General features: G+C 43.5%; 1 protein-coding gene across 1 annotated transcript in view; it reads right to left on the reverse strand.

The window, feature by feature from the left end:
• Positions 1 to 24,376, reverse strand: part of DDX31 (DEAD-box helicase 31) — an 84,157-nt gene that overhangs the window by 1,653 nt on the left and 58,128 nt on the right. Inside the window, 1 exon segment of the mRNA XM_049895142.1 lies at positions 17,594 to 17,762. Coding sequence (XP_049751099.1) covers positions 17,594 to 17,762 — 169 coding nt within the window.

Here is a 24,376-nt window from a genome sequence, read left to right on the forward strand (position 1 = left end):
TGCTTAAGACAGGATTTTAACCAAAACAACAATAAAACAACTACCACCAAATCCCTGTCGCCATCCTGGTAATTCCTTCAAAACCAAAATGGCAGCATCTTAGGGTGTTTACACAAGCAGATGTTAGCCTCAACTATTTATTAAAGCTCACGACATTTTCTTTCTGTAATAATCTGGAGGACAAATTGGACAGCACTTGTCGTAAAAAATAAATGTTAACGAAACTCCTTTAAAACCCAAGACTTAGAAACAAGACTAATAACTGTGCCATTAAACTGAAAATGAAAGGTTGCATAATCCTGTTACAGCATTATAACTATGTTAAAGCAATAATACCTATTTATAATTACACTCCAGAGGATAGGGTTCAAGTAACGGTGCAGCTAAATTCATCTTACAGTCACACAATGTCAACCTCTGTTGGAAAAAAAGAAGAGGCAAGGGGATAATTTAAGGGCTGGGAGTTTACAAGGTGGGTGTGTGCCAGGGACAGGGTTTAGCAAGTAGATTAGACATATACAGGGGAAGACTTCTTGTGTTCTGCGCAGAATGATTTATGTACATTATCTCATATAATCCTCACTTGATGAGCTAGGTACTATTGTTATCCTCATTTTACGGACAAGAAAACTAAGACTCAGGGAGGGGAAGTAACTTGCCCAAGACCATAGAGCTAATAAGCCAAGATGCAAACAGGGTCAGGCTGACTCCCAAGCCTACACGCTTCCCGCCAGGTGTGTGTCGAGGAGGAGAGAACGAGCCACAGTATCAGGTGCGACAACAGGGTCCAGCAGGATAAAGGGTGAAAAATGACCATGACTATAAACGGAGGAGTCCTCTGTGGCCTCATAAGGAGTCATTTCAGTGGAACAACCGGGGCAGAACCTAGATGACAGAGTAAGGAGGGAGGAGGAGTAAGAGGAGAGCTGAAGGGTGAAGATCCCGACTGTCACTCATGAGCTGTATGACAACGGCCAGGTGCCGTGGGTCCTCTGTGCCTCACTTTTCTCATCTGAAAAATGAGGATGATTTTTAATGCTCATAAGGTTTTGTAAAGATTACATGAAACAAGATGTATAAAGTGCTAGCTAGCCTGTGGTTTGCCATCGATCACAGTGAAAACTGAGAAAATTCACGTCCCGAAATGCTAAGGCACTGCCACAAGGAGCCAGGACTGACTGTGGGGGCCTGGACAGCTGGGCTGGTGCTCTCTGATGGCATTCACTGTATCCTAAAAAACGATGCTCCTAGTTCCCAGGACCCTGCCCTGCATGGGCTGTGAGCACTGGTGTCCCCGGTAGGGCGTCAGGCCACAGACGGCTGACATGTGGTTTGGAAGCTGCAGGGAGCGAGCCCGGCAGTTGAGAGCGCTAAACTTGTTCCAAACTGATGGCTGCCAGTTCTGTGTGCTTGTAGTTTATTTTTAGTTGGGTTTCATGACAGACAAGTGAAAAGGTTCTGACAGGAAGGAATGCTTTTTCTTCCCCCTTGTTTGAAGCCAGGTACTCACAATGTGTATAATTTTAAATGTAACAACCTGAGTTTCAAAATATGCAAAATCTCAGTCAAAATATTCTCCCCAGCATAAGCTCTAGCACTTCAATGATTGCTCCTGCCACTGCTAAAGCAAAATAAATAACCAGAATCTTATCTCGGTGATTGATACACTAATTGCCTACAGAGACAGCACAGGTTGCGGAGCCACCGCTCTTCCAGCCAAAGCCGTTCAGGCAGCGTGTCTGTGCTCTCAGACTGGTAGTCCACTTGACAGAGGCTGAAGAGATGGGCACGAAAGACAATATTCATGTATGCAATACATGGGCACAAATACCCTTCTGTACACACACAGCCAGTTGGTCCACTCTCACAGTTACCTAAGATCTGTCCCTTCACAGACAAACATGGCTGGGTCTGGGGCAGCGGATCCCTGGTGGGTGTATCATACCACTAAATAGGAAAACAGGTAGAGTTATTAAGGATCTTTGAGTCACATTGCTGTGGGGGATGCCACTAAACAGCAGGTCTTGCCTTAAGGTTATGACCTCAACATTTCCTAGATATTCTATCATTTTATTCTAGTCAATGGACTTTTAACTCAGGATCTAAAACCCAGCAGTCCGCCAAGCCTGAGGATCCTCAGGCTTACATTTTTCAGACTCAGACCTATTCCTAGGGGCCGACTCTATGGGGGTTTTACCTGCTGTGACAGCAGCCACCCCAGTGGGACCCATCTTTTTCCTTGGTCAGTGCACTGCCTCCTTTTCCTTTGTTCTGAGGCCTGGGTCTGAAAAGGCGAAGTACAGATGGAGGATGGAATGTTCCAAACCTAAGCATGTGATGCCAAGCTGCAGTTTTCCCAGAAACTTGCCAACTTTCTTGCCCTTCTTGCCCTCTAAATACCCAAACCCCTCTCACATTGGCTTCCTGAGCACCCGCAGTAGTAATCCTGTAGTTACCAAGCAACAAATCAGTTTATCTAACCACAGGGAACTCCCTTGTAGTGAAGGCTGAATAAATCCACCCTCAGTTACTAGGCTGGATTACTCAGCAGGATAGGCAGATGCTACTTTTACTGCAAATAAGGTGAAATCACAGCCTAATTAGTAAATCAATATACCCTGCTATGATGACCACTAGAAAAGAGGTCTCGGGACCTTCTTCCACTTCACCGACAAGTTCACAGAATGATCCTCCTAGCGGTAGAAAGCCATTCTGATAGACACTTTTGTTAATGGCATTTTTTTACAGGACAGAATTTAAAATTTTATTTTATGTAAGTATTGGCAAATCAAGGGGCCCAGGTGACTCAATGGTTAAGCACTTGGCTGCTAACCAAAAGGTTGTCGGTTCAAACCTACCCAATGGCTCCATGGGAGAAAGACCTGGCAATCTGCTCCTATAAAGATTATAGCCTAGAAAACCCTATGGGGCACTTCTACTCAGTCACGGGGGGGGGGGGGGGGGTCACTATGAGTGGAAATTGACTCAGTGGCATCCAAAAACAACAATCTATCAAGTCTATCAATATTTTCTGGCTTTAGGGTCATGCTTAGAAAAGTCTTCTCCAATTCTAAGATTTCAAAAATATTCAAGTATATTTTCTTTTATTGCTTTAACTCTAATTCCACCTAGATCTTATTTTGGTTTATGGTATGGAGTAGGGCATTGATTTGTGCCCAAGAGTTACCCAGTTATCTAAGACAGTCACTGACCAACAGATCTTTTCCTTGAAATGCCTCTTTAGAACACCTCCTATAGGCTTCTAGAACACTTCTTGCAGGCTATGTTGAAGAGTAGATGATGATGATGGTAATGATGGCTAACATTAATGGGGTCCACCAAACTTATTAAAACAACATATAAGTGGATACCAATTACATGGGTCATGAATGGATTTAAATACAAAACAGGTCAAATCAAAGCCATTCAAACCAGCTACTGGACATTAATAATAACGACATTAGCTAACACACAGCGTTTGATGTTAGGCACTGCTTTAAGCACTTCGCAGGCATTTAACTCACTTCTCCAAAAACCCCATGGAACAGGTACTATTAGCATCCCCATTTCACTGGTGAACCGGGGCACAGAGAGGTTAACCAGTCTGTCCAGGGTCACACACCAGTAGTGGCAGAGCCCGTGTTTGAACCAGAGGTTTGACTCCACAGCCTGTTTGCCTAACCACTGTGCTACAAGTCTTCTGAACAAGAAGCCAGTTCCTTGAATGAAATATTTTTATTCATTAATCATTAATATAAAAACAATGTTTACATTATCTAAAATCTCAAGGCTTTTTGAACCCCTGAGAAAAGTATGTCTTAAAAGTAATAGCCTGATATCTTGTTAGGTGAAAAAAGCAGTTTAAAGAAAAAAAAAAGATGATTTGGTCAATCTCATTTTTGTGGGGAAAAAATGTATACAGGCAGAAAAAGACTGACTAAAATGTGAATCAAAGTTAACTTAGATTGTAGGTTTATGGGTATTTTTTAAGCTTTTCTCTATTTCCAGAATATTTACAATGAGTATATATTATTTTTATAATCAGAAAAAAACCATATATTCATCTTGGGAGAGGGGAAGCAAATGGTAGGTAGAATTGTGCCCTATGTTGAAAATGCTAAAGTATTTTAATTTCTACCTAACAAAGTATGTTTTTTTAAAAAAAACCCACTTTGCCTTCTGGCTTTCAGCGTGTTTGATTTTGTGAGGGTTTTCTCTTTGTGGTACAGTTAAACAAGCAAGCAAACTGACTGAAGACTCTTAATCGGAAAGATTCTGCTTATAAGCAAATGATCCTGGGCCACAGCTATGCCCCAAAGGACTCTGGCAAGGCAAAACAGTCAACTTCAGATGGGACTTCAGATGGCTCGAGGCTGACTGAAAGTTTCTATACTTTCTCCTTGCACTTATGAAGTAAAGGCAACAATGTCTGAACAGGATTTTGGTGGCTCTTCAATGACAGAGTAACAAACACCACCAGGGAGAATTTGACAAGCAGTCCCTCTGGTGCAACAAAGTAGCTCAGGCAAAGACTCATCTAGCATGGGATGACAGTGTAGCCTATTGAAGGGGAACATGCTATCAATCCTTTTATGGTCATTGACTGAAGAGGAACTGCATCAAGACTCATTCAACCTTTGGATTCAGTTTTGACAAAGATGTACGCTGTTGGGCCTAGCATTTTAGGGATGCCTTCTTTGTGATTTCTTAGTATCACACAAAGTCTAGCTTCTGTAAGACCACCAGGGCCCAGAGGATAGCCATTCCGGATGAGCCCTACTATACCTATCTTCCAACAGCGGATATTACAGCATAATTCTGCGAGTGGCTTTGTGGACACAGACGAAGACGAAAAGTGGATCTCACCCTTACACCCAAGAACAAGACTCAGTGAAGAGCAGAAAAGAACTCCGAGCCCTGGGCTAAAGGTGGGCACAATGCTAGGAAGCACAGATCATAGGTAATAAATGCCCACTGATGCCAAGGCTGATGTGCTGCCTGGAAAGCCGTGTGCAATGGGAGAGAGGAAGTTAGAACCTCTAGAGATGGCTTACGTCTAAAGATGAAGAGCTGAGTCAGTATCCCAGAAATGGGTGAGGATGTTGAGATATTTAGCTCAAATCACCAAAACCTTTTTTTACATTGCTGTAAAAATATATATAACACCTTGCCAAGTCAACATTTTTCTGGTGTCCAATTTAGTGTTATCAATTACATTAATCATTTTGTGCAACCATCACCCGTAACTGCTGCCAAATTTCCCATCACCGTAAGCAGAAACTCACTGTTTCCTAAATAATGACTCCCTTTTTCCCCCCTCCCTCTCGTCCCTGAATAAACTTTGGTTTCTATAAGTGAGATCATATAATATTTGTCCTTTTGTGACTGACTTATTTCACTCAGCATAATGTTTTTAAGGTTCATCTATGTTGTAACATGTATCAGGACTTCATTTCTCTTTATGGCTAACAGTCCATTGTATGTACGTACCACATTTTGTTTATCCATTCATCTGCTGATGGACGTTTTAGGTTGTTTCCACCTTTTGGCTACTGTGAATAGTGCCGCGATAAACACTGGTATACACATGTCTGTTTGCATCACTGCTTTAAAGTCTCCTGGGTATACACTTAGGAGAGGAATTGTTGGCTCATGTGACTGTTCTGTTTAACTCTCTGAGGAACCACCAAAATGTTTTCCACTGCCGCTGTACCTTTTTGCATTTCCACCAGCAATGGGTGAGGGTTCCAATTTCTCCACAGCCTCATCAACGTTTGTTTGAGTTTTTTTGATCTTAGGCATCCCAGTGGGAGTGAAGCGGTACCTCACTGTGGTTTTGATTTGCATCTTTCTAATGGCTACAGCTGCTAACCAGAAGGTCGGCAGTTTGAATTCACCAGGTGCTCCTTGGAAACCGTAAGGGGCAGTTCTCCTTTGTCCTATAGGGTCGCTATGAGTCAGAATTGACTCCGTGGCAACGGGTTTGTTTTTTTTTTTTTGGTTTAATGGCTAATGAGGCTCAGCATCTTTTCATGTGCTTATTGGCCATTTGGATATCTCCTTTTTTTTTTTTTTAGTGAAATGTCTGTTCAAGCCCTTGCCCATTTCTTGCCAATTACCAAAACTTTTGAAGAAGCTCTGATAGAACTTAAGCATGGATACCACCTGGCAGGGGTGGCAGGCTAAGAAAAGGGCAGGGTACCAGACTTTTGATGACCTTGGTTAGAATCCCAGCTCTGCCATCTGATGACCTTAAAAACTTAACAGCTTTCTCTAAGGCTAGTTTCCTATGTCAAATAGGGTCTATGCTGGACTATGGGGCTAATATGAAGGTTAAATGAACTAGCAGGTTAGAGTGCTTTATAAATTTTAATTCTCTGTAAAAATATCATGAATTATAATTTAGATGGAAAAACAGAGTGCCAATATGGAAACAATCAAGTGTATCTGTAGCTAGTATGACTATATCCTGAAACTACTGATTGAAATTGATAAACTAGGGGCAGAATTCCAGCACCAGACCCCAGAGCTTAGCCCTCTGGGTCTGTTCTGTATGACATTATTATGGATGACTTAGATGATACTGGGTCATATTAAGGCATAATTATCACATGTGTAGATGAAAAGAAGCCTGCAGGGACAGCTAATACACTGGATGACAGGGTACCCACAATATACTAATAGGCCAAAAGGATGGGCTTACGTTAAGAAGTGAATTTGAACTGGGACAGATGCAAGGTCCTCTTGGGTCAAAAAAAGAACTATCACAGGAACAAAAGCAGGAATTTCGTTGTCAAGTTTCAACCTAAGCCACAGAATGACCCAGATGCCAAGAAAGTGAGAAGCTGCCACGGTTAGAACCAGGGGGCCTGGGTGTGAATCCCAGTTCCACCCTGTGAATAGCAGTGGAACTGTGGGCAGTTTTCTCCTCTGTAAAACAGGGATAATACAAGAATCACAAAGCACAGTTTGAGGGCAAAACGAGGTAATACACAGCACAGCACTGTGCCTGGGTGGTGCTGAGCACTGCATCTCAGCACGTGATGGCTACGAACTTTGCTGTTACTATTAGCTGCACTAACAGAAGTGCAGGCTCTAAAACGGATGGCCCTACTCTATTCTTTGCCGGTCTGATCACTAACAAAAAGCGGATAATGATATCTCCAGAGGCTGTTTGTTGTAAAGCTTAAATGAAATAATGTATCAAAGCACTTAGCACAGTGCCTATTGCAATGGCACTCTTTAAATGTTGACTATTATTATTAATAGCATGGAAGATGAAAAGCCGTCATCAGGTATCTGACACAATGTCACGTGGACTGTGTGGATCGGTGATAACAACATCTTATATTTTTATGTTTGTAAGTCATGCACATACAGCATTTGAACTCCACAAAGACCAAGGAGTGGAAATAAGACCAAAGGGCGGAAGTCCAAAGTGGTCAGTTTTGGTTCACTTTTAGGAGCTAACTTTCAAGGTCCGGTATGGCATGGGCACCCTGGGAAGCGGCAGGTCGCACTGCTGGGAGGGCGGGGCAGCGATCGCACAAAGATTGGAAATGCAACATGATGAATCAGGCCAGGAGAGGCAGATCCAGGCAACCTTCAGGCCCTTCCACCCTTAAGAGTCTATGAAGTTTTCATTCTTCATTTATAGACTGAGACAGGAAAGTGGGAAAGGGTAGAGGAAACAGATTTACTGAACAACCACTGTAAGCTCGGCACTGTCACATGCTGCACGTTCACCTTTCACTGTACCCTACAACCACCCACGGTACCCACATTTGACAGATAAGCTATTGTTGAGCGCTAGAGTTGGGACTTGAACTGAGAAATGTTGACAACAAGGCCTGTGCTTCTTCCACTGCACTGTTCTGCTTCTAGAATTGGAAGGGAACTAGAGAAAAAACTGGATCTGGACTTGCATATAATTGTCTCTTCCCAAAGATCTCTTGAGATAATTGCCTCTACTTATTCCACTCCAGAACATGCTTCTCTGATGGTTCCAAATCAAATTCTTCCTGCTTTAAGTCCATTTCTTTGGTTGCATGGCTGGCAAACTATCTGGTCATATAAAAAAAATGTCCTTAATAGGGTTCTAAATTTGTCATTTTGCCCAATACTGATTCTACAAACTGGCAGCTTCCAAAAGGGGTATGTGAGGAAGCAGAAAAGTGAAGCAGTTAGGAGCGTGGAATCCAGGGTCACTCGGACTTGTGGCCACCAGACTGGGCAGGTCTGTCTCCTCACTGGTAACTGGACATACTGCCTTCCTCACAGGGACACGGTGAGGTCTCAATAAGATCATGTACATGAAGCACTCGGCACAGTGAAGGGCACACATAATCCCTTAAGAGAGATAATCATGATGATGAGGGCGACGCTGCTGCTAAAGAAGTTAAAACAAACATGCAAAAAGAATCACACACCTTGGGTCAGAGAGGTCCATTCCCAAAATGCATCCCTCTTCTTGACTATTAAGTAGTTAAGAGTTACATTACAGATTGCTGCTATAACATCAGGACCAGAGCAAAGATGACATTTGAAAAAGACCCAGAGTCATTCTGTATAGGTCATAACAAAATGGAAAGGCTCTGGCACCATTAAAGAACAGAGAATGTGGAGGGGTTGAAGATATAAACCTTCCTATTGCAGAAAGGAGCTAAATAAAATGTAGCTAGATTAAAAAAAAGAAGAAAAACAGTAATTCATAGGCTCTAACACAGAAGGGGTTGAGGATGACTAAAACTAAACTGTGTGTAGCAAGGCCCCTCCTTGCAGTGGTGAAAGGGAAATGTTGGAGGACTTTCTTGATTTCTCAAATGAAATGAAACAGAAGAATTCTGAGCAAGGACAATCTAACGATGAGGTGGGTAATCTCCTGTTGCATGCAGCCTCATCTGCTATCTGCTAGGCCAGCCACATCTTCTCATTCCAGCGCTTGGAAGGCTACAGCAGTGAACAGACTGTCTCCTGCAACCTCCCAGGAGAGGCTGGGTGGGTTCCTGTTCTTTGTTGTCAGTGCCGATTGCTTGACTGAAAGCACACCCTGTGGTTCCCGCTGTCTGCAGGTGACCCAGGTGTGGAGGAAGCTCGGGGTCACTGTGAAATCCCTCTAATCGCCTCATTAGCTGGGTGGGGACAAGGGTGGGTTTGCTCCATGAGAAGGCAGAAAGCTGGTAATTGCATGGTGTCAGATAGAAAAAAATGGTGGTAGAAGCAAAAGGCCAAATGTAAAAAGCTACATGTGCTCGGCTGTAATTAAACCAGAGCACTGAAGAGTAGGGCCGCCAGTACCTGAGCCCAGAGAGAAAGGAAGGGAATTAAAACTGGATTTTCATGGGGTCTGCCAAGAGGGGAAAGGGACAAATCCTCCACTGGAGCATACGTCTGCAGAATGCAACCCATTTGGAGTTGTACTGTGAATAGGACTTGGGCAAACTCAATAGTCAACAAATGAATTCATCTGACAAACAGTCCTATGAGCGACTACTATGTGCCAGGTGTTCTCTACCCAGAAGAAACCCAATCACTGTCCAGAGAAAACTTCCTGTCTCTTGTTCCAGTCTGAACAAGAGTTTACTCCTCTTCTCAGTACTGATAGTCCAAAGAGATTACTCAGCGTGAACTTCAATGTCAACATATTGTCTCCCTTGACAGAAAGGCCATTAGAATATACCCTTATCTACCATCTGTGCAGTTCACCCAGTTTCCACACTAATATTATTAAGTAATCTTAACTCATCTTTGCACCATGGTTATATTTTAGCCAGCACCTTAATGCCCTACTGTGTTAAGGAAGACACTCCATCACCTGTCCTGAGTACCATACTCTTCCAAGTTTCCTGGGATTGTCCCTGTGTCTAGATTTTTGAGATCTGGTAGCCAAGTTCATGATCATCTCTATCTTCATTTTAGTGTAATTCTACTTAGCCGCCTATGAGCTTCCCCGTGTTGGGGTGCTTATTTAAAAAACTGCAGATTTCTGGGCCCCACCTAATATCTACTGAATCGAGGTCTCCTGTGTTGGGGCCTGGGCATCCGTACTTTTATATAGCTCCCCAGCAGATTCTGAGAATCGAGTCTGTTTCCCCATAGCACATCTGTCCTCATAGCTATGGCCAGTGGTCCTAACTGCTTCTCTCTGGTCTTTAGGCTAAAGCCAAAATCTGACCTTCTCTTTGGATGCCTGCTCTGGCCTCACCAAGGAGGAGCAGAGACTGATCCAGAACCCACTTACCGCTAGGTTCTGTGGGCCAATCCTATCACCTCCACACAGGCAGTCAGGGAAACAACCAGGGCCTCAGCCATGCTGGGCATTCCGCAGAGGGTACTGTTGTCCTTAGGGATGGTTTTTATGCCAAGAGGAAGGAAATCCCAACTTCACGCTTATTCTCTTAGGAGAAAATATGATTGCCGAGTAGAAGGCAGGGCTCTGGGGACAACTTCCCAATGGAAAGCAATAGTTTTTTTTGCAGGACTTATTGAACAATAAAGAGGCATTTACCTCTTTTTGATGTCAGAATAATTCTTTTTCTCTTTCTTTCCCTTTCTGTGCTTCCTCTCAGAATTACAGAATGCTTTCAGGTTCCATTAATTCACTCAAAAATATTTATTGAGCACCTGTTGGGTGCTAGGTACCATGGTCGGTGCTGGCGATACAATAAGCAAAAACTGGACAGGGTTTCTACTCATGGGCTATGTTCCAGAGTAGGAGACAGACACTAAAGACACACACAAAAAACAACACAAACACAAATAACAACACAAACACAAATAACAACACAAACGTAAACTTGCTACCATGACAAGTGTTAGAGCGAGAGGTGGGAGAGTGGCTGCCTGGTCAGGTTGGGCTGAGAAGACTCCTGAGGAAGCGAGGAGCTCCAAAGATGGAGTGGAGAGGCAGAAAATCCCAGGCCCAGGAAAGCTCTGGAAAAGGCCCTGCACAGTGAGGGCAGTGAGGTGTTAGACGAGACTGAAAGGTCAGCAAAGGCCAGGCCACACAGGGCCTTATAAGGACTTGTTGCTGTGCTGTTGTCGTGTTTGTTTTTAATGATTAGAGAACTGGGATGCCACTGAAAGGTTCTAAACAGGCCCGACGGGGTGAGGGCTACAGAGGCTCTGGCTGCTGTGAGAGCACAGGCTGCAGGGAGACCGGGCGGGAGACTATTTTAGAAGGTGAGATGACGCTGAGGAGCTGGGAGCTGTCATTCACAGAGACAGTGTTTGGGAAGCCAGGAGGCCAGGAGGGTCAGTAGTGCTGAATGCTGCCGAGAGGCTGAGTAAGAAGAGAACTGACTCACGGGCAACGCATTTACACAGAGAAATCCCCACGTTTCCAAGTGTGGCTCTGTCCAGCCTCTGAGCTCATGTTTGGTCCAATCTGTCTTTTTATAGAATGATAACTGGCTCAATGAAACTGAGGAAATTTTCACAGTGGGCAAGACTCCAGGTTTGCCTCAGCTAATGAAGTGATATTAGGGAGCTTGTAAATGCCACATAAAAATTGGCAGGCAAGCTGCTCCTAATGATGAGAGTATTGCTTTACAGGGAGCTGCAGCTGCAGCTTCTTAATGCTAGTCTTTACGGGAACCGGTCCGTGTTTTCAAGGTTGTTCCTGAGAAGAAAAGTTCAAGGGTGCTAAAAGGCTGCCAGTTAACTACACTTTCAGCTCTCTCTATTCTAGGGGCAGTTGTAAATATAATGACGTCAGAAGAAAAGAACGAACACAATCAGACTGTCATTATTATCAAGACTGACAAGTGCTCCCACTTATTCACGGGCCAGACCTGTGTCCATCCTTTATTCTCATCATCTGGTTTGATCCCCATAACACTGTGAGGTTTGATATCTCCATTTGAGAGACAAGGGAACTGAGGCACAGAGAGGCCAAGTAACTTGTCCAAAGGCACACAGAGGTAAGCGGGCCAGCCAGGACTCAAATCAGACGTCTGAGTGAATGCAAACCCAGGCTCTGCAACACTGAGCAACACTCCCTTAGTCAGCATTTAAAATACCAGGGGGAAGGCCAAGAGAGAGCGCTAATGAGGGTATGAACTTCTCAAGTTATAGTTCTATACTACACAGCAAGCTCTTTCTAGTTATTTAACAATTACTGAATGAACAAGGGTGAGAATCATGGTGAACATCTTAACAAAGGCTTTCAAAGATGGAAAATGTAAAAAAAAAAAAAAAAAAATGGAGCTTTGCAAAATCTCCAATTGGAACTTCAGTGATAAGGCATTTGTGACAATTCAGACAGGAAAAGACTGACAAACCTGTGTCCAATCTACAAAGAAGGGCTGACTAGCAAGTATGCCTTCCAAGAGAATGTTAACTCTTTTTAGAAATCAGCTATTTCTTGCACTTTAGAAGGAACAGAGGTTAAGGAAATGCTCTGCAGTGCTTGGCAAACTTGCCTCTGGGCACAGGGTAGTTCAGATATGAGGGCAGAACCAAGCAAGCCCAGCCCCAGGGAACCTTTCACTAGTGACCACAGCCTGTTCAGTACTGACCCAGCACACCACCTATTGAGTGTTAAAGAGTAAGGAGTGTCCCAGCTATTTTTGGATTATTTACGTATTTGGTAAAATCAGGAACTACCAGGTAACACTTTAACTAGGTTGGTTTCAGTAAACGGATGCAAATAAAACTGCACTTCTTTCAAGAACAGTCAACAATTCAGATTGTTGTTCCTCCAGTAATCGTAAAGAAAGGACGTGAGAACAGAGGAATAAAAACGATGGAATTACTGGTAATGAAGATGTCCCGGATGTTTCTGGGTGCTAAGAATAATGCTAAAGAGACACAGATGCAGAAAAGCCATGGGTAAAACCAATCAGAAAGCACAAACAAACAAAAAACCTGTTGCTGGAGGGTCGACTCCGGCTCATAGCAACCCTATAGGACAGAGCAGAATTGCCCCACAGGGTTTCTAAGGCGTGGCTGGTGGATTAGAACTGCCAACCTTTTGATTAGCAGCTGAGCTCTACAAACTACACCATTTGGGGGAAAGTACTGCCTTTTTTTTTTTTTTTTTTACTGCTTGGGTAGAGCATGTCATTTACACAAGATACAAAACAAAAACAAAACAAAACAAAAACCAAACCCACTGCCGTCAAGTCGATTCCAACTGATAGCCACCCTATACAGCAGACTCGCTCTTTAATATCACCATGACACCATCACCATCTTAAGGCGCATTTGTTTTGCTAGCCTTCAACCATTTTTTACAGTGTCAGACAAATAAGAGACCTGTGGCCCTCAATGGCATGCCTCTCTCCATTCCCGGAGGCGTTCTAGCCCTGTGTGGCACTGCCTGGACAGATAGCTCTGGCCTTCCCTAGCCGACAGTGTTAGGTGACCGTGTATCCTGAAAAGGCACAGGAGTGTGGAAGGTGTATTACTTTTGCATCTCAGCAACTGCTGGGTCTACACAGCTTCTAAATAAGAGCTGCATTCCATGGGAGAAAAATGCTGGTCTTGTGATGGATATTCCTAAGGGACCATCCAATATTTTACCGGTATCACCAACTATCTGTGTACGCATGTATGCAGGTGTTTGGAGGGGAGGGCTTGTTTGACAGGTTTCTGTGTAGGTGTCAGAAGAGTTTTTGTGACTATGACTGTATTTCTGTATGTAGGGGGAAGACATTTAGTGTTTCTTTTCAGAACTGAGGACTGAAAAGGTAGACAGAGGCCTGGTTATTAAGATCTCATTTGTGGACATTAATTATTTTCTTTTTCTGAAAAGTGGCCAAGTAAAGGAAAAGAGGCACATGAGATAAAAATTCCCTTTGTCATTGCACGGAAGTGTCTAATAGTCTCCTAACCTAACCTGACCTTGAGTCATATTTTTAACACCCCATCTGAACTCCTTGTTTGGTGTATGACAGGTGATTAAAGGAAAGGTTTCTTTTACAGTCTGATGGATTCGGTTTGCAGATTGCAGAGCTTTGCACATAATATATAATTATTTTCAGCAGTAAACACCAAAAATGGAATGCTGAATAGCTTAGAGAATTTAGTGCTATTATTTTATTCACCCATATAAAACATAAGGGACCCATTCTCCTTCCTGACAGATGGATTTCAGAGGAGACGTTTCAGCTCAGAACAATAATTGTGGCCACAGCCTAACTCTCCATACTTTGCGGGGTTTAATGGACTTTCTTTCCAGTCCTCAAAAAGCAGCAACTGGCATTTGCTTGAGCCCTGACTGAGGTGTGGAAAATCTGTCAAGTTTTCTCTGCCACTAACCCTGACCACAATTATACGGTCCATGTGCAGATTAGCTGCAAAGTCATTCTTCCTTCAGGAGTGACAAGATTTCCCCAAATAAAAAAAGGTACCTACTGTATCCTTGAGTGCCCGTCTGCGTTATACAGGCAGGGGTGGGGCGGGAGCATGTAAGGAGTGCAAGAGAAATGCCTTCAAAAGAAGGGCATAACAACGGAAAAGGTAGCTGGAACAGAGTGGTGACATGGCAAGAACAGAGAGCGGCATTGTCACGAGAGGAGTAATCCTGTGACACACTGCTGTCACTCACCACCCAGCTCCCTGCTGCGCCAGCCAGACATCAAAGGCTGCCCCATACCATCTTACATGCTCTTTATCGGCTAATCAGCCCATTCTTCCCTAAATAAAGCCCTGTTAAATCCCCTGCTCACAGGGGTATAGTAGTCCTGGTGCCCATCTGCTAGTGAGGGTCAGCTGAAGCAGGAGGCAGCGGATTGCTCTCTCCCTAGTGGCTTCTCAAGGTAAGGACAATGCTGTCTCCAATTCCCCCTCCCAACTGCCTCCCTGCCTCCCCGCTTTGCTTTCCAGGATCTGGGTAAGAGCTGAAGACATCCCAAGCTGAAGAGCTGCCATGTGGATTAACACTTGCTAATGAAATTCCCAGTCATCGAGGTAGATCATCTGCTAAAAGTAAAATATCAGGATTGCATTTATTTGAGGGGAGAGGCATAAACAAAGATATATATTTCTTAAAAGGAAGTTCTTACCATCTCGAAGTATCAACATTTTAGGGATGATCAAATGATGGTCAGGCTTCCATATTATAAGAAGGTCACAATCAGATACAGACTGAGAAGCCCTGTGGTTTTGTTACACACTCAAAATCAAAGTTTATACGTGCAGATACAAGCTACACTAAATGCAAAGATAGGGAACTAACTCTGGTCACCGCAGTCTGAATCCTGGCATGGCTGCGTGTATCTGGGAGTAGGATCTGAAAAGTCTTCTGCCCCTGGGAGGGGGCCTGCTCCAGTCGAGGGCAGGCCCAAGTCTCTGCACAGGCAGCTCTGCCCAGGCCAACTGCGTGGCAGCAGGTTGTGCTCTGCCCCGCACCTCGGGACCTCAGGAGTGCCTGCGAAACACCAGAGCTGTCTACCCCACCCTCATTCAGGTACTGCAGAACAGCAGCGTGTCGAGAAGTAGTCACTGCCTCACAGGTTTATCGGGCTATTGTCTTATATGAGAGGTGCCAACACAAGAAAAAAAATCCAGCATCTAAAAAATCCCAAAACTGGAATTAGAATTAGGCAAAATTTTAGCCATTGTAAAGAGCCGTCTAGATGCCAGTCCCAGGACAGATCAAGCTGGATGTTCCTGAATCTTAACCCATCTGGTTTCTAGCTCTCTGTCCTATGACATTTCACCTGTATGGGCCCTTTATGGTTCAAAAGGCATATTTACATGTACCACCTAATTTTGATCCTCAGAACAATCTTATAAAGCAGCTAAGACATGGATTTTCTTCTTTCTTTTGTAGTTAAGGAAACACTATGGTCCAAAATCCACACCAGAATGGAGCTGGAGCTTAAGTTCCCTGACTCCAGGACCAATGGTCATTTCCCCAGAACAGGTGGTCACTCTCTCTTTGCCACTTCACACCAGAGATGTTGAGTCCTGACAAGGTTGATGGGGTAATCAACACTTCTCAGTGACTGAGCAAGAGAGACATTGTGCTGGAACATGGAAGAAAGCATGGTATTGCCTAAGATTCTCAGAGTCAGGGCAAGTATATCACAGCATTTGCAATTAATGTGCAGAAAGAATATGTAATGTGAAATAATTGTCCAGAATATCTAAGGGTTCCATAATAAAACTGAGGCTAAAGAAAAGTCTTTGTGCCCCTAAGCATTTATTCAGTGTATTCTTCCTACACAAAGGTTGCATAAATGACGATGGCAATCTATCCCAATGCTCCTCCATAAGAACAGCTGATGGTGTCTATAATATTCTAGGTACTAATAGTAAAAAAAAAAAATCTTGTCTTCAAAGAGAAAAAGACCTTTTGCAAATGTAGTTTGCTGAGGGAAATCATCTCAGGATGTCATGGAACTTTCACGCGGACTGAGAGCCCATCCTCCGGTCTACAGGGTAACGTGTCTTACTCTGACTCTCCTCTCACTAGAACCTCTGGTCAAAGGGTTCAGTGGTAGAATTTTTGACTTCTGTGTGGGAGACCCAGGTTTGAATCTTGGCCAATGCACCTCAAGCGCAGCCACCATCTATCTGTCAATGAAGGCTTGCGTGTTGTTATGATCCTTAACAGGTTTCAGAGGAGCTTCCAGGCTAAGATGGACTAGGAAGAAAGGCCTGGCAATCTACTTCCAAAAATCAGCCAATGAAAACCCTGTGGGGATCACAGTGGTCTGATCCCGTTGTGCATGCAGTTGCCATGAGTTGGGACCAACTTGATGGCAGCTAATAACGACAACAGAACCACTGGTCAGTTCTGAATACACACTTTCTTTGGGAGGGAAAGAGTCCTCTGCTCTTGCCTGCAAGAGTGCTCAGCCTGGAGACATGTGTCAGCACCACGGAGAATGACACCCTGGGCTATAATCTAATACTGTTGTTGTGTGCAGTGGAGTCAACTGAAACTCACAGCAACCCTGTAAGACAGAGCTGAACCGTTCCATAGGGTTTCCAAGGCTGTAACCTTAATGGGAGCAGATTTCCAGGTCTTTTCTCCCATGGAGCCACTGGCGGATTTGAAAGACCAATGTTTTGGTTAGCAGCCAAGCACTTAACCATTATGTTACCAGCCCACACTAACTCCCTGGAACCATCCAGCTGGACCTATCCAGCTTCACCAGTTCCCGCAAATCTTCAGAGCTCTGCGGGGTACTCATACCCTCCCATTTCACTATAGGGTATGCCACAGGGGCTAATTTCATGAAACACATCGTGAGTCTTTGTACAAGTCTCAGATGCTCCCCACGGTGGCCACAGCACATCTGAAGCACTGACTGTGGCTAGTGCCCTCCTTACTCTACTGCAACACCTCTGTCTTGCTGCTCTAATATTCCTACTACATTTGGACCTGACAGAGACATTGCTGAATTTCTGCAGATGCCTTAAAAATACCAAGATTATATATTTTTTTCTCTTGTTCTGAGCACTTATATTGAGAGAAGGGCAGCTGCTGGTAACAATTTCCCACAAAAACCAAAGATGGAAGTGTTTCCGTTGAGCACTGCAGTGGACCTTATCATCTCACTGCTGCTAATCTGAACAGGGCTCGCTACACTCATCCGAATTTCTGCCACTTGCTACAGGACAATTCTGCTCATCTTACCTTTTCAGGTTTGCTTTCCTCTTCTTGAGAGCTGAGACACTAAGATTTGTGGGAGCATCTCTTAGCCCAAAGCTCTTAGCCATATGTCCAAGATGGAGTGATCGGACATGGAAGATGTGCTTCAGCTCCCTGGGGTAGGTTGCATAGGCTCGGATGAAGGACTGCAGAGCTGAAAGAAAAAGGGAGAGTGTGCTGTCCGGACTGGGGTCTTGAAGTTCACATCTGCCCTAGCCTGAACTTCATCTTGCCAGGTGACGACGGGAGCCCAACCAGGACAGTTAAAACATACGCAGTAACCTAAATCTATACTTCTATGTAGTTTTTTTAATTCTTCAAAACAACAACAAACCCCAAACCTACAAGCCAAGATAATCACTTAAATTCAATAAAATTTCAGATTCTACCGCATAGCTTGTAACAACCCAAAAGAGGAGGGCCCTATTTTGTATTTCATTATTGTCTCAGGCTCTGGCATACAGCAGGCACCTAATAAATGTCTACTGTATAAATGAATGAAAGGGAGAATGGGTGAAGACATTAACAAATGAGCAACACAGCCCATCATTTTCTTAAGAAAGTGAGGAAATCATTACACTTTTATGTTAGGAACATTTTTTCCTAATTAAACTGAAAAAATTTTTTTGAATAGTTAATACATACCAGTGTTACAAAATATAAAAACATTCATAAAGGGTTATTATGAATGTCAATATGTTTACTATGAATGAATGGTATTACCAGAAATGTTGCCTCTACCACAAGCCCTGCTTCTACCTTCTCTATCCAGAGGCATTCATGGGATTTTAAAAGCAAATTCATTCTAAAAGTATACAGGATTGGCCAGTAAAGTGTTTATTACCCATTCGAAGGAGGTGTAAATAAGGAAATAGAAAAATAATATTAAAAAGAAAGGAAATTATTAAATATTTAAAATAGTCCATGAAAAGGTTCATTCCAAGATTGCCAACAGCTTAAGAGATGTTCATCAACTATTCTACCTGGGAAACTGTGGTTCCATTTTAAAGCTAAGAAAAGGGTATCCTTGTTCTAGATCCCTCCCGGGCTAGAGAAAACCCAGCTCCCAGGAAGGTAGAGTTTTACCTACGCCTCAACCTTGCATTCCTTTGAGAATCCTATACCCAGTTCCCCCTTGAAGGCCTTGCAATAACCGTGAAAATTAAGTGTCTGCTCTTTCCTTACTGCAACAGGGAAGGAGGGAATTGCTCTGAAGCACAGCTCCCCATGCCTATCACTGCTCCCTTCACTGCCAAGCCCCACTCTTCCTGCCAGCCACTCCAAAGCCCACCCTGCACTCTCTGATGGAAGGAGCACTAAACACTAGCCTCCTTCACCCTCGCTTGTTGAGCCACTGGACTGGCAAGTTTGCCCACAGCTTAAACGTAATATCCCAGCAGCACCTGGAGACTGGCGTTTATGAACAGTAATAAAAAGTGTCATTTTAGCAGATCAGCTCCTGGAAGGATCCCGAGAATCCATCAAAGCTCTATTTACTGAGTAAAGTGAACTCCTTTTCCCAATCGATGAGAAATAATAACCAAGGCAACTCCTCTGCACCCCTGTCTTAAATCTGTGCGTACTCCCCTTTTTTTAATAACTGGGGAGTAGCTTTTTCAAAGAAAATCTTTAACACTTCAAATGGTCTGTACTGTTTGGAGGGTTCTGACATCAGGTTCCCAGACACAAAGCTACATATTCGAGTCCTCAGAGGTGCAAGCGCCACAACTGCAGTGACCCAGGAGACTTTCTCCTCAGTCTCCCCTACCCCTGACGTTTACCCTGGTCTAAAAGATCCAGACTGAAAGCAAGACAAGCCAAACCAAACCAGTTTGTGCTTTTAAAGTCTCTTTTATCCAAACCCTGGCCCAAGTCTCCTCATTTCACACCACTCTTCTGCTTAAGTAGATCAGCCCCCGGGCTTCCACCTATGCTCACTCCCTCTCTCTGAGGATGGAAAGCCTCTGTCCCAGGAGACTTAGGTACCCATCTAACAGCTTTAACAGGGATAATGAGTGTGCCAAGAAATGGCACGAAGTGTTTTCTTCCCCAGACAACTGGTCAGGCAGCATTTCTCACTGCATATTTTTACTAAACTTCCTTGTCCTCAAGGAGTCTGTCACACCTGGGACAGCGACAGTTGGCTGTCCTCACATTCTTGCATGGACTCCCATGTTTAGATAACTCAGAGAAGCAGAATTTCAGATGCAGCAGCAGCTGTCTGTAGGACCTTCCAAGGGGCAGGAAGTGGCTCATGTTGGCAGTGTCTAGGATATGCAGAAGGAACAGGGGCTACAAGGCCAACACAAGCGGGAAGCAGAGGAGAAATGAGAGTAGACATTTATTTGGGATGACGGATGAAGCCACAGTCAATCACAATGAGCACTGTGTAGTCTTCGATTCCTATTCCTAGCCAACTATTTAAGGTAAATCAAATTGGGGGGAGATCTATTTTAAAATACCCCACATGGGCATTTTGTCCTTTTTCATAAAACCAGAATTATTTCTAAATGTTTTGGATCAGGAATAGCTGTATCTGATGGATGGATGGTATTAACGATCAAGAGGTGGAAAGGAGCAATACTCCTGGCTGGCAGGTAAAGATAATACTTGCTCCTCCCAACCTGCCCCTATATCTCAAAAGAGCACAGGTCTGGACAGAGTAAAAGATACATGCATCTTCCATCTGACACATCAACAGTGACAACTAATCAAAAGACGTGGGAAAGGAGGAGCCCTGTTACACTTCTCTTCAAGACGAAGCATTTGGCAAAGGACCCAGCTGACCCTCTCATCACACGGAGAGGACTACTGTCATCACTGGTATGAGTTGCCATGACTCGGAGGAGCCCCTTCCAAGCACAGGCATAAATCCACACACGTAGCCCTTATTCTTCAGGGAGACCTGAAGATGGAGGTGATCAAACCACAGGAGAAGTGGCAATTTGCAGGTAAAGGGCTCCATTTTCTGAAATTTTTGTTCAGGACTGTGGAATTCAAACTTACGTAACAGCTATTTTTAACACCTGAATTCCTAGCTACGAAATCCAAAAAAAGAGAAGAAAAAGAGCCTGGTGACTGCTCCTGAAAACTGACAACAATTAAATGTTATTAACAGTGACTGGGTCAGAAAATGCAAAAGGAAAACAAATGTACACTTGGCCCGGTTTCCAACCAGTTTTCTGCCATAAAGGCAAAAGCCAGCTGCTTTGTTAATTATTCATGAGGTGGGTTCTGAAATGGCATAAAAGAGAAGCAAGTCAGTAGTGGGGAATCTGCACATGCAGACTGAAATGCAAAAGATAGTACCAACTTATGGGGTGTGGTGGCTGATCCTATGTTGTGACTTCAATACCTTTAGGGTGGCAAATCTGTGCATATTCTCCCAAACCTCCAGGATTCACAGCCCTAAGTAACAGAAGAGAAACTAATAGTGGAGAGGCTTATATTTGAAGCGGGTAACTGACATCTACCATAGGTGGTTTTGTCACAGCCCATTATCAGTCTGCTGTGGAAATCAATTAGCAGATAAGAGAAATAATGTATTTACTCCCTTCACAGTGTTTCAGTGTTGGCGGAGTGGCTCCGCTCCAATACTCTGTAAACAGAAGACAAGCATCTCTGCAATTTCTCGGTATTAACAAGTTCAGCGGTGACGAGGATGAGGGAAGAAACAAAACCACTTTCTCTAGGTATTACTTATAGTAACTTTTACTCCAGGGACCCCAGTCATGCAGAAATAGTTATAATCCTACTAGAATATCCAAAATATCTCTGACACCAAAATCAAAGTCAGAGATTATGGTGTGGGTTTATTTAATTCTTTTCACTGCACTTTTATTATTAACCCTGAAATTCATCAGCACACCACCTAGTCATGTATCACACAGCAAGGTGAACTTGCCTAACTTTCACCAAATGACCAAACTCTTTACTGTTACACTGTGCCAAATATTCTATTCCTCTTGAGAGACATACTCCAGTACTTATCTAAAGGTAGGTTCTTAGGGAAACCCTTAGGGATTACTGAATTTACTTTTGGGAAACGCTGGAAAAGGATATTATTAGGGAAAAACTGTAGAAGGATACACAGTAATTAAATATCAGTGGCTTATGGGGCAATTACTGGGGACCGCATCTCTCGACTCTGTACAGTTCTGATTTGGTCAAGTTTTATGATGGCAAAAAAGATTTTTTTATAAAGTACCAATGTATATAATAATAATAATAAAAAAAAAAACCCCAAAAACCAAACCCATTGCCATCAAGTCGATTCCAACTCATAGTGACCCTATAGGACAGAGTAGAACTGCCCTACAGAGTTTCCAAGGAGCACCTGGCGGATTCGAACTACCGACCTTTTGGTTAGCAGCCATAGCACTTAACCACTACGCCACCAGGGTTTCCTAAAGTATATAGGTGGTAATCAAAACTATTTGCTAACTAAGCAGTTCTGACCATCTATTTTCTGGATGACTACGACAGCCTCCTAGTCACTCTCTGTTTAAGTCTCCCAGCTTTTGCCCTTGACCCCCTAGAGTGTAATCCTACACAGCAGCCAGATAACCTTTTTGAAGTCATGTCTGGTGATGCCACATCTCTGCTCCAAGCCCCTCAATGGCATCCATTTCATTAGCAGTAAAACCCGAAGTCTCCATGCCAACCTGCAACCCTGGAAAGATCTGCCTCCTGCGACTCCTCCCCTTCTGCTAGCCACACTGCCTTGAATTCCTTTGCTCAGGCTGTTCCCACTGACTGAAATGCCTTTTCTTCAGAGAGCTGCATGGCTCATCCTTCTTCAGGTCTTCACTCAACTTCACAGTGAGGCTTACTCTGACCCCTATTTAAAATGCACTCTGTCCCACCACCCCTTGATCGCCCTTCCCTTGCTCTGTTTCTTTCTTTTTTGGCTTTAACAAATAGAAATGTATTTTCTCACAGTTTAGGAGGTGAGAAGTCCAACGTCAGGGTGTCGGGCCCAGGGAAGGCTTTCTTCTCTCCATCAGCTCTGGGGGGACAGACTCGTCTCTTTGAGTTTCTGCTCTTGGGCGATCTTCACGTGGCTTGGCATGTGTTTTCCCCTGTCTCTGCTCTGCTTGCTTAATTTCTTTTATATCTCGAAAGAGATTGACTCAAGATACACTCAAAAGACAACTCATTGCCAAATAACTACAGGCACAAGAGGTTAGGACTTCTAACACGTATTTTTGGGACTCATAATTCAATCCATAAGAGTTGCTGATGCAATCTGAATTTCCTGAAATGGTTCTCAGGCAAATGTGGCATCAACATTCTGAAAATCTGAACAACTCATTTCTACATAAAACAACCAGTGTTACCTTCTTCTCCCTGGCTTCAAGTTGGCTGGGTTTTGATGCCTTTTTGTTAATTTTTTATTGTGCATTAGGTGAAAGTTTACAGAGTAAATTAGTTTCCCACTTGATAGTTTGTACATAGAATGTTCCATGAAAATTGGTTTCATTCCCTACAATGTGTCAGTACTCTCCCCATTTCCTTTCGTCTTGATTTCCTACCCCTTCCCACCTTCTCATTTTTGCTTTTGGGCAAATGTTGCCCTTTTGATCTTGTATAATTGAATGTTCTAAGAAGCATACCCCTCTCAGGTGTTTTTGTTTATAGGCCTGTCTATAGTTTGGCTGATAGGTGGTCTCCAGGAATGGCTTCAGTTTCAGTTCAGCAGGGTGTCTTAGGACCACAGTCTCGGGGGGTTCCTCCAGTCTCTGACAGACCAGTCTAAGTCTGGTGTTTTTTGTGGACTTAATTTTTTGTTCTACAATTTTTTTCCCGCTCTGTCTGGGACCCTCTGTTGTGACCCCAGTCAGACTAATCAGTAGTGGTAACCGGGCACCATCTAGTTCTGGTCTGGGAGTTGGTTGTGCAGCCTGTGGTTCATGTGGTCCATTTGCCTTTTACACTAACTGCTCCCCTGAGTTTTTGGTTTTCTTCACTCTCCTTTGCTCCGGATGGTAAGAGACCAATAGTTGTATCTTAGATGGCCGCTCACAAGCTTTTAAGACCCCAGACACTACTCACCAAAGCAGGATGCAGAACTTTGTCTTTGTGAACTACGTTGTGCCAACTGATGTAGATATCCAGAGTGCTGTATTTCCTTTCATAGCTCTTATCATCTTTTAGTAGACTACCTAGTTTGTTTGTTTATGTAATTATGTATGTTTAGAATGCTCACTGTCTGCCCACCCCCTACAACCACTAGAATGTTAGCTTCACAAACGCAAGGATTGATTTTTGTCTATTCCGATCCCCGATGTATCCCCGAGCATTCGGAAGAGTGCCCAATTCAATAAATATCTGCTGAATAAATGATTTTTTAAAAATGCATTTCTATTCATAAAAGAAGAAAAGAAAGGATGCTATATTGGTAAGCCAGCCTGGCATTTCTCTCCAAAGAGCAGGTAACTAAAGAAAAGAACTATGGATCCCCCAATATGGAGTAAGTCTCATTAGCACACAAGTCAGTCACTAGCCAAGGAACAGAACATTCCACTATAAAAAAGTATCAGCTATTATAAGCCCCCTGTCCCTATCCTTGCTCATTTCTCCAAGTGAACTGTTAAGTTCACACTTAATGCTTGGTGATTCCAGGAGCCAATTTATCCTATGAAGAGTCTGAATATTAAACTAATACTTAACTCTTTTGTAAATTTCCTAGGAATTGGGTTCATGGACTATGGCCCTTCCTCAGCACTGTTGTTTCTCATTTTTCTTTGTACTTTCAAATGGAAACTG

The sequence above is a fragment of the Elephas maximus genome, chromosome 9, assembly GCF_024166365.1.
Source record: "Elephas maximus indicus isolate mEleMax1 chromosome 9, mEleMax1 primary haplotype, whole genome shotgun sequence".
NCBI lineage: Eukaryota > Metazoa > Chordata > Mammalia > Proboscidea > Elephantidae > Elephas > Elephas maximus.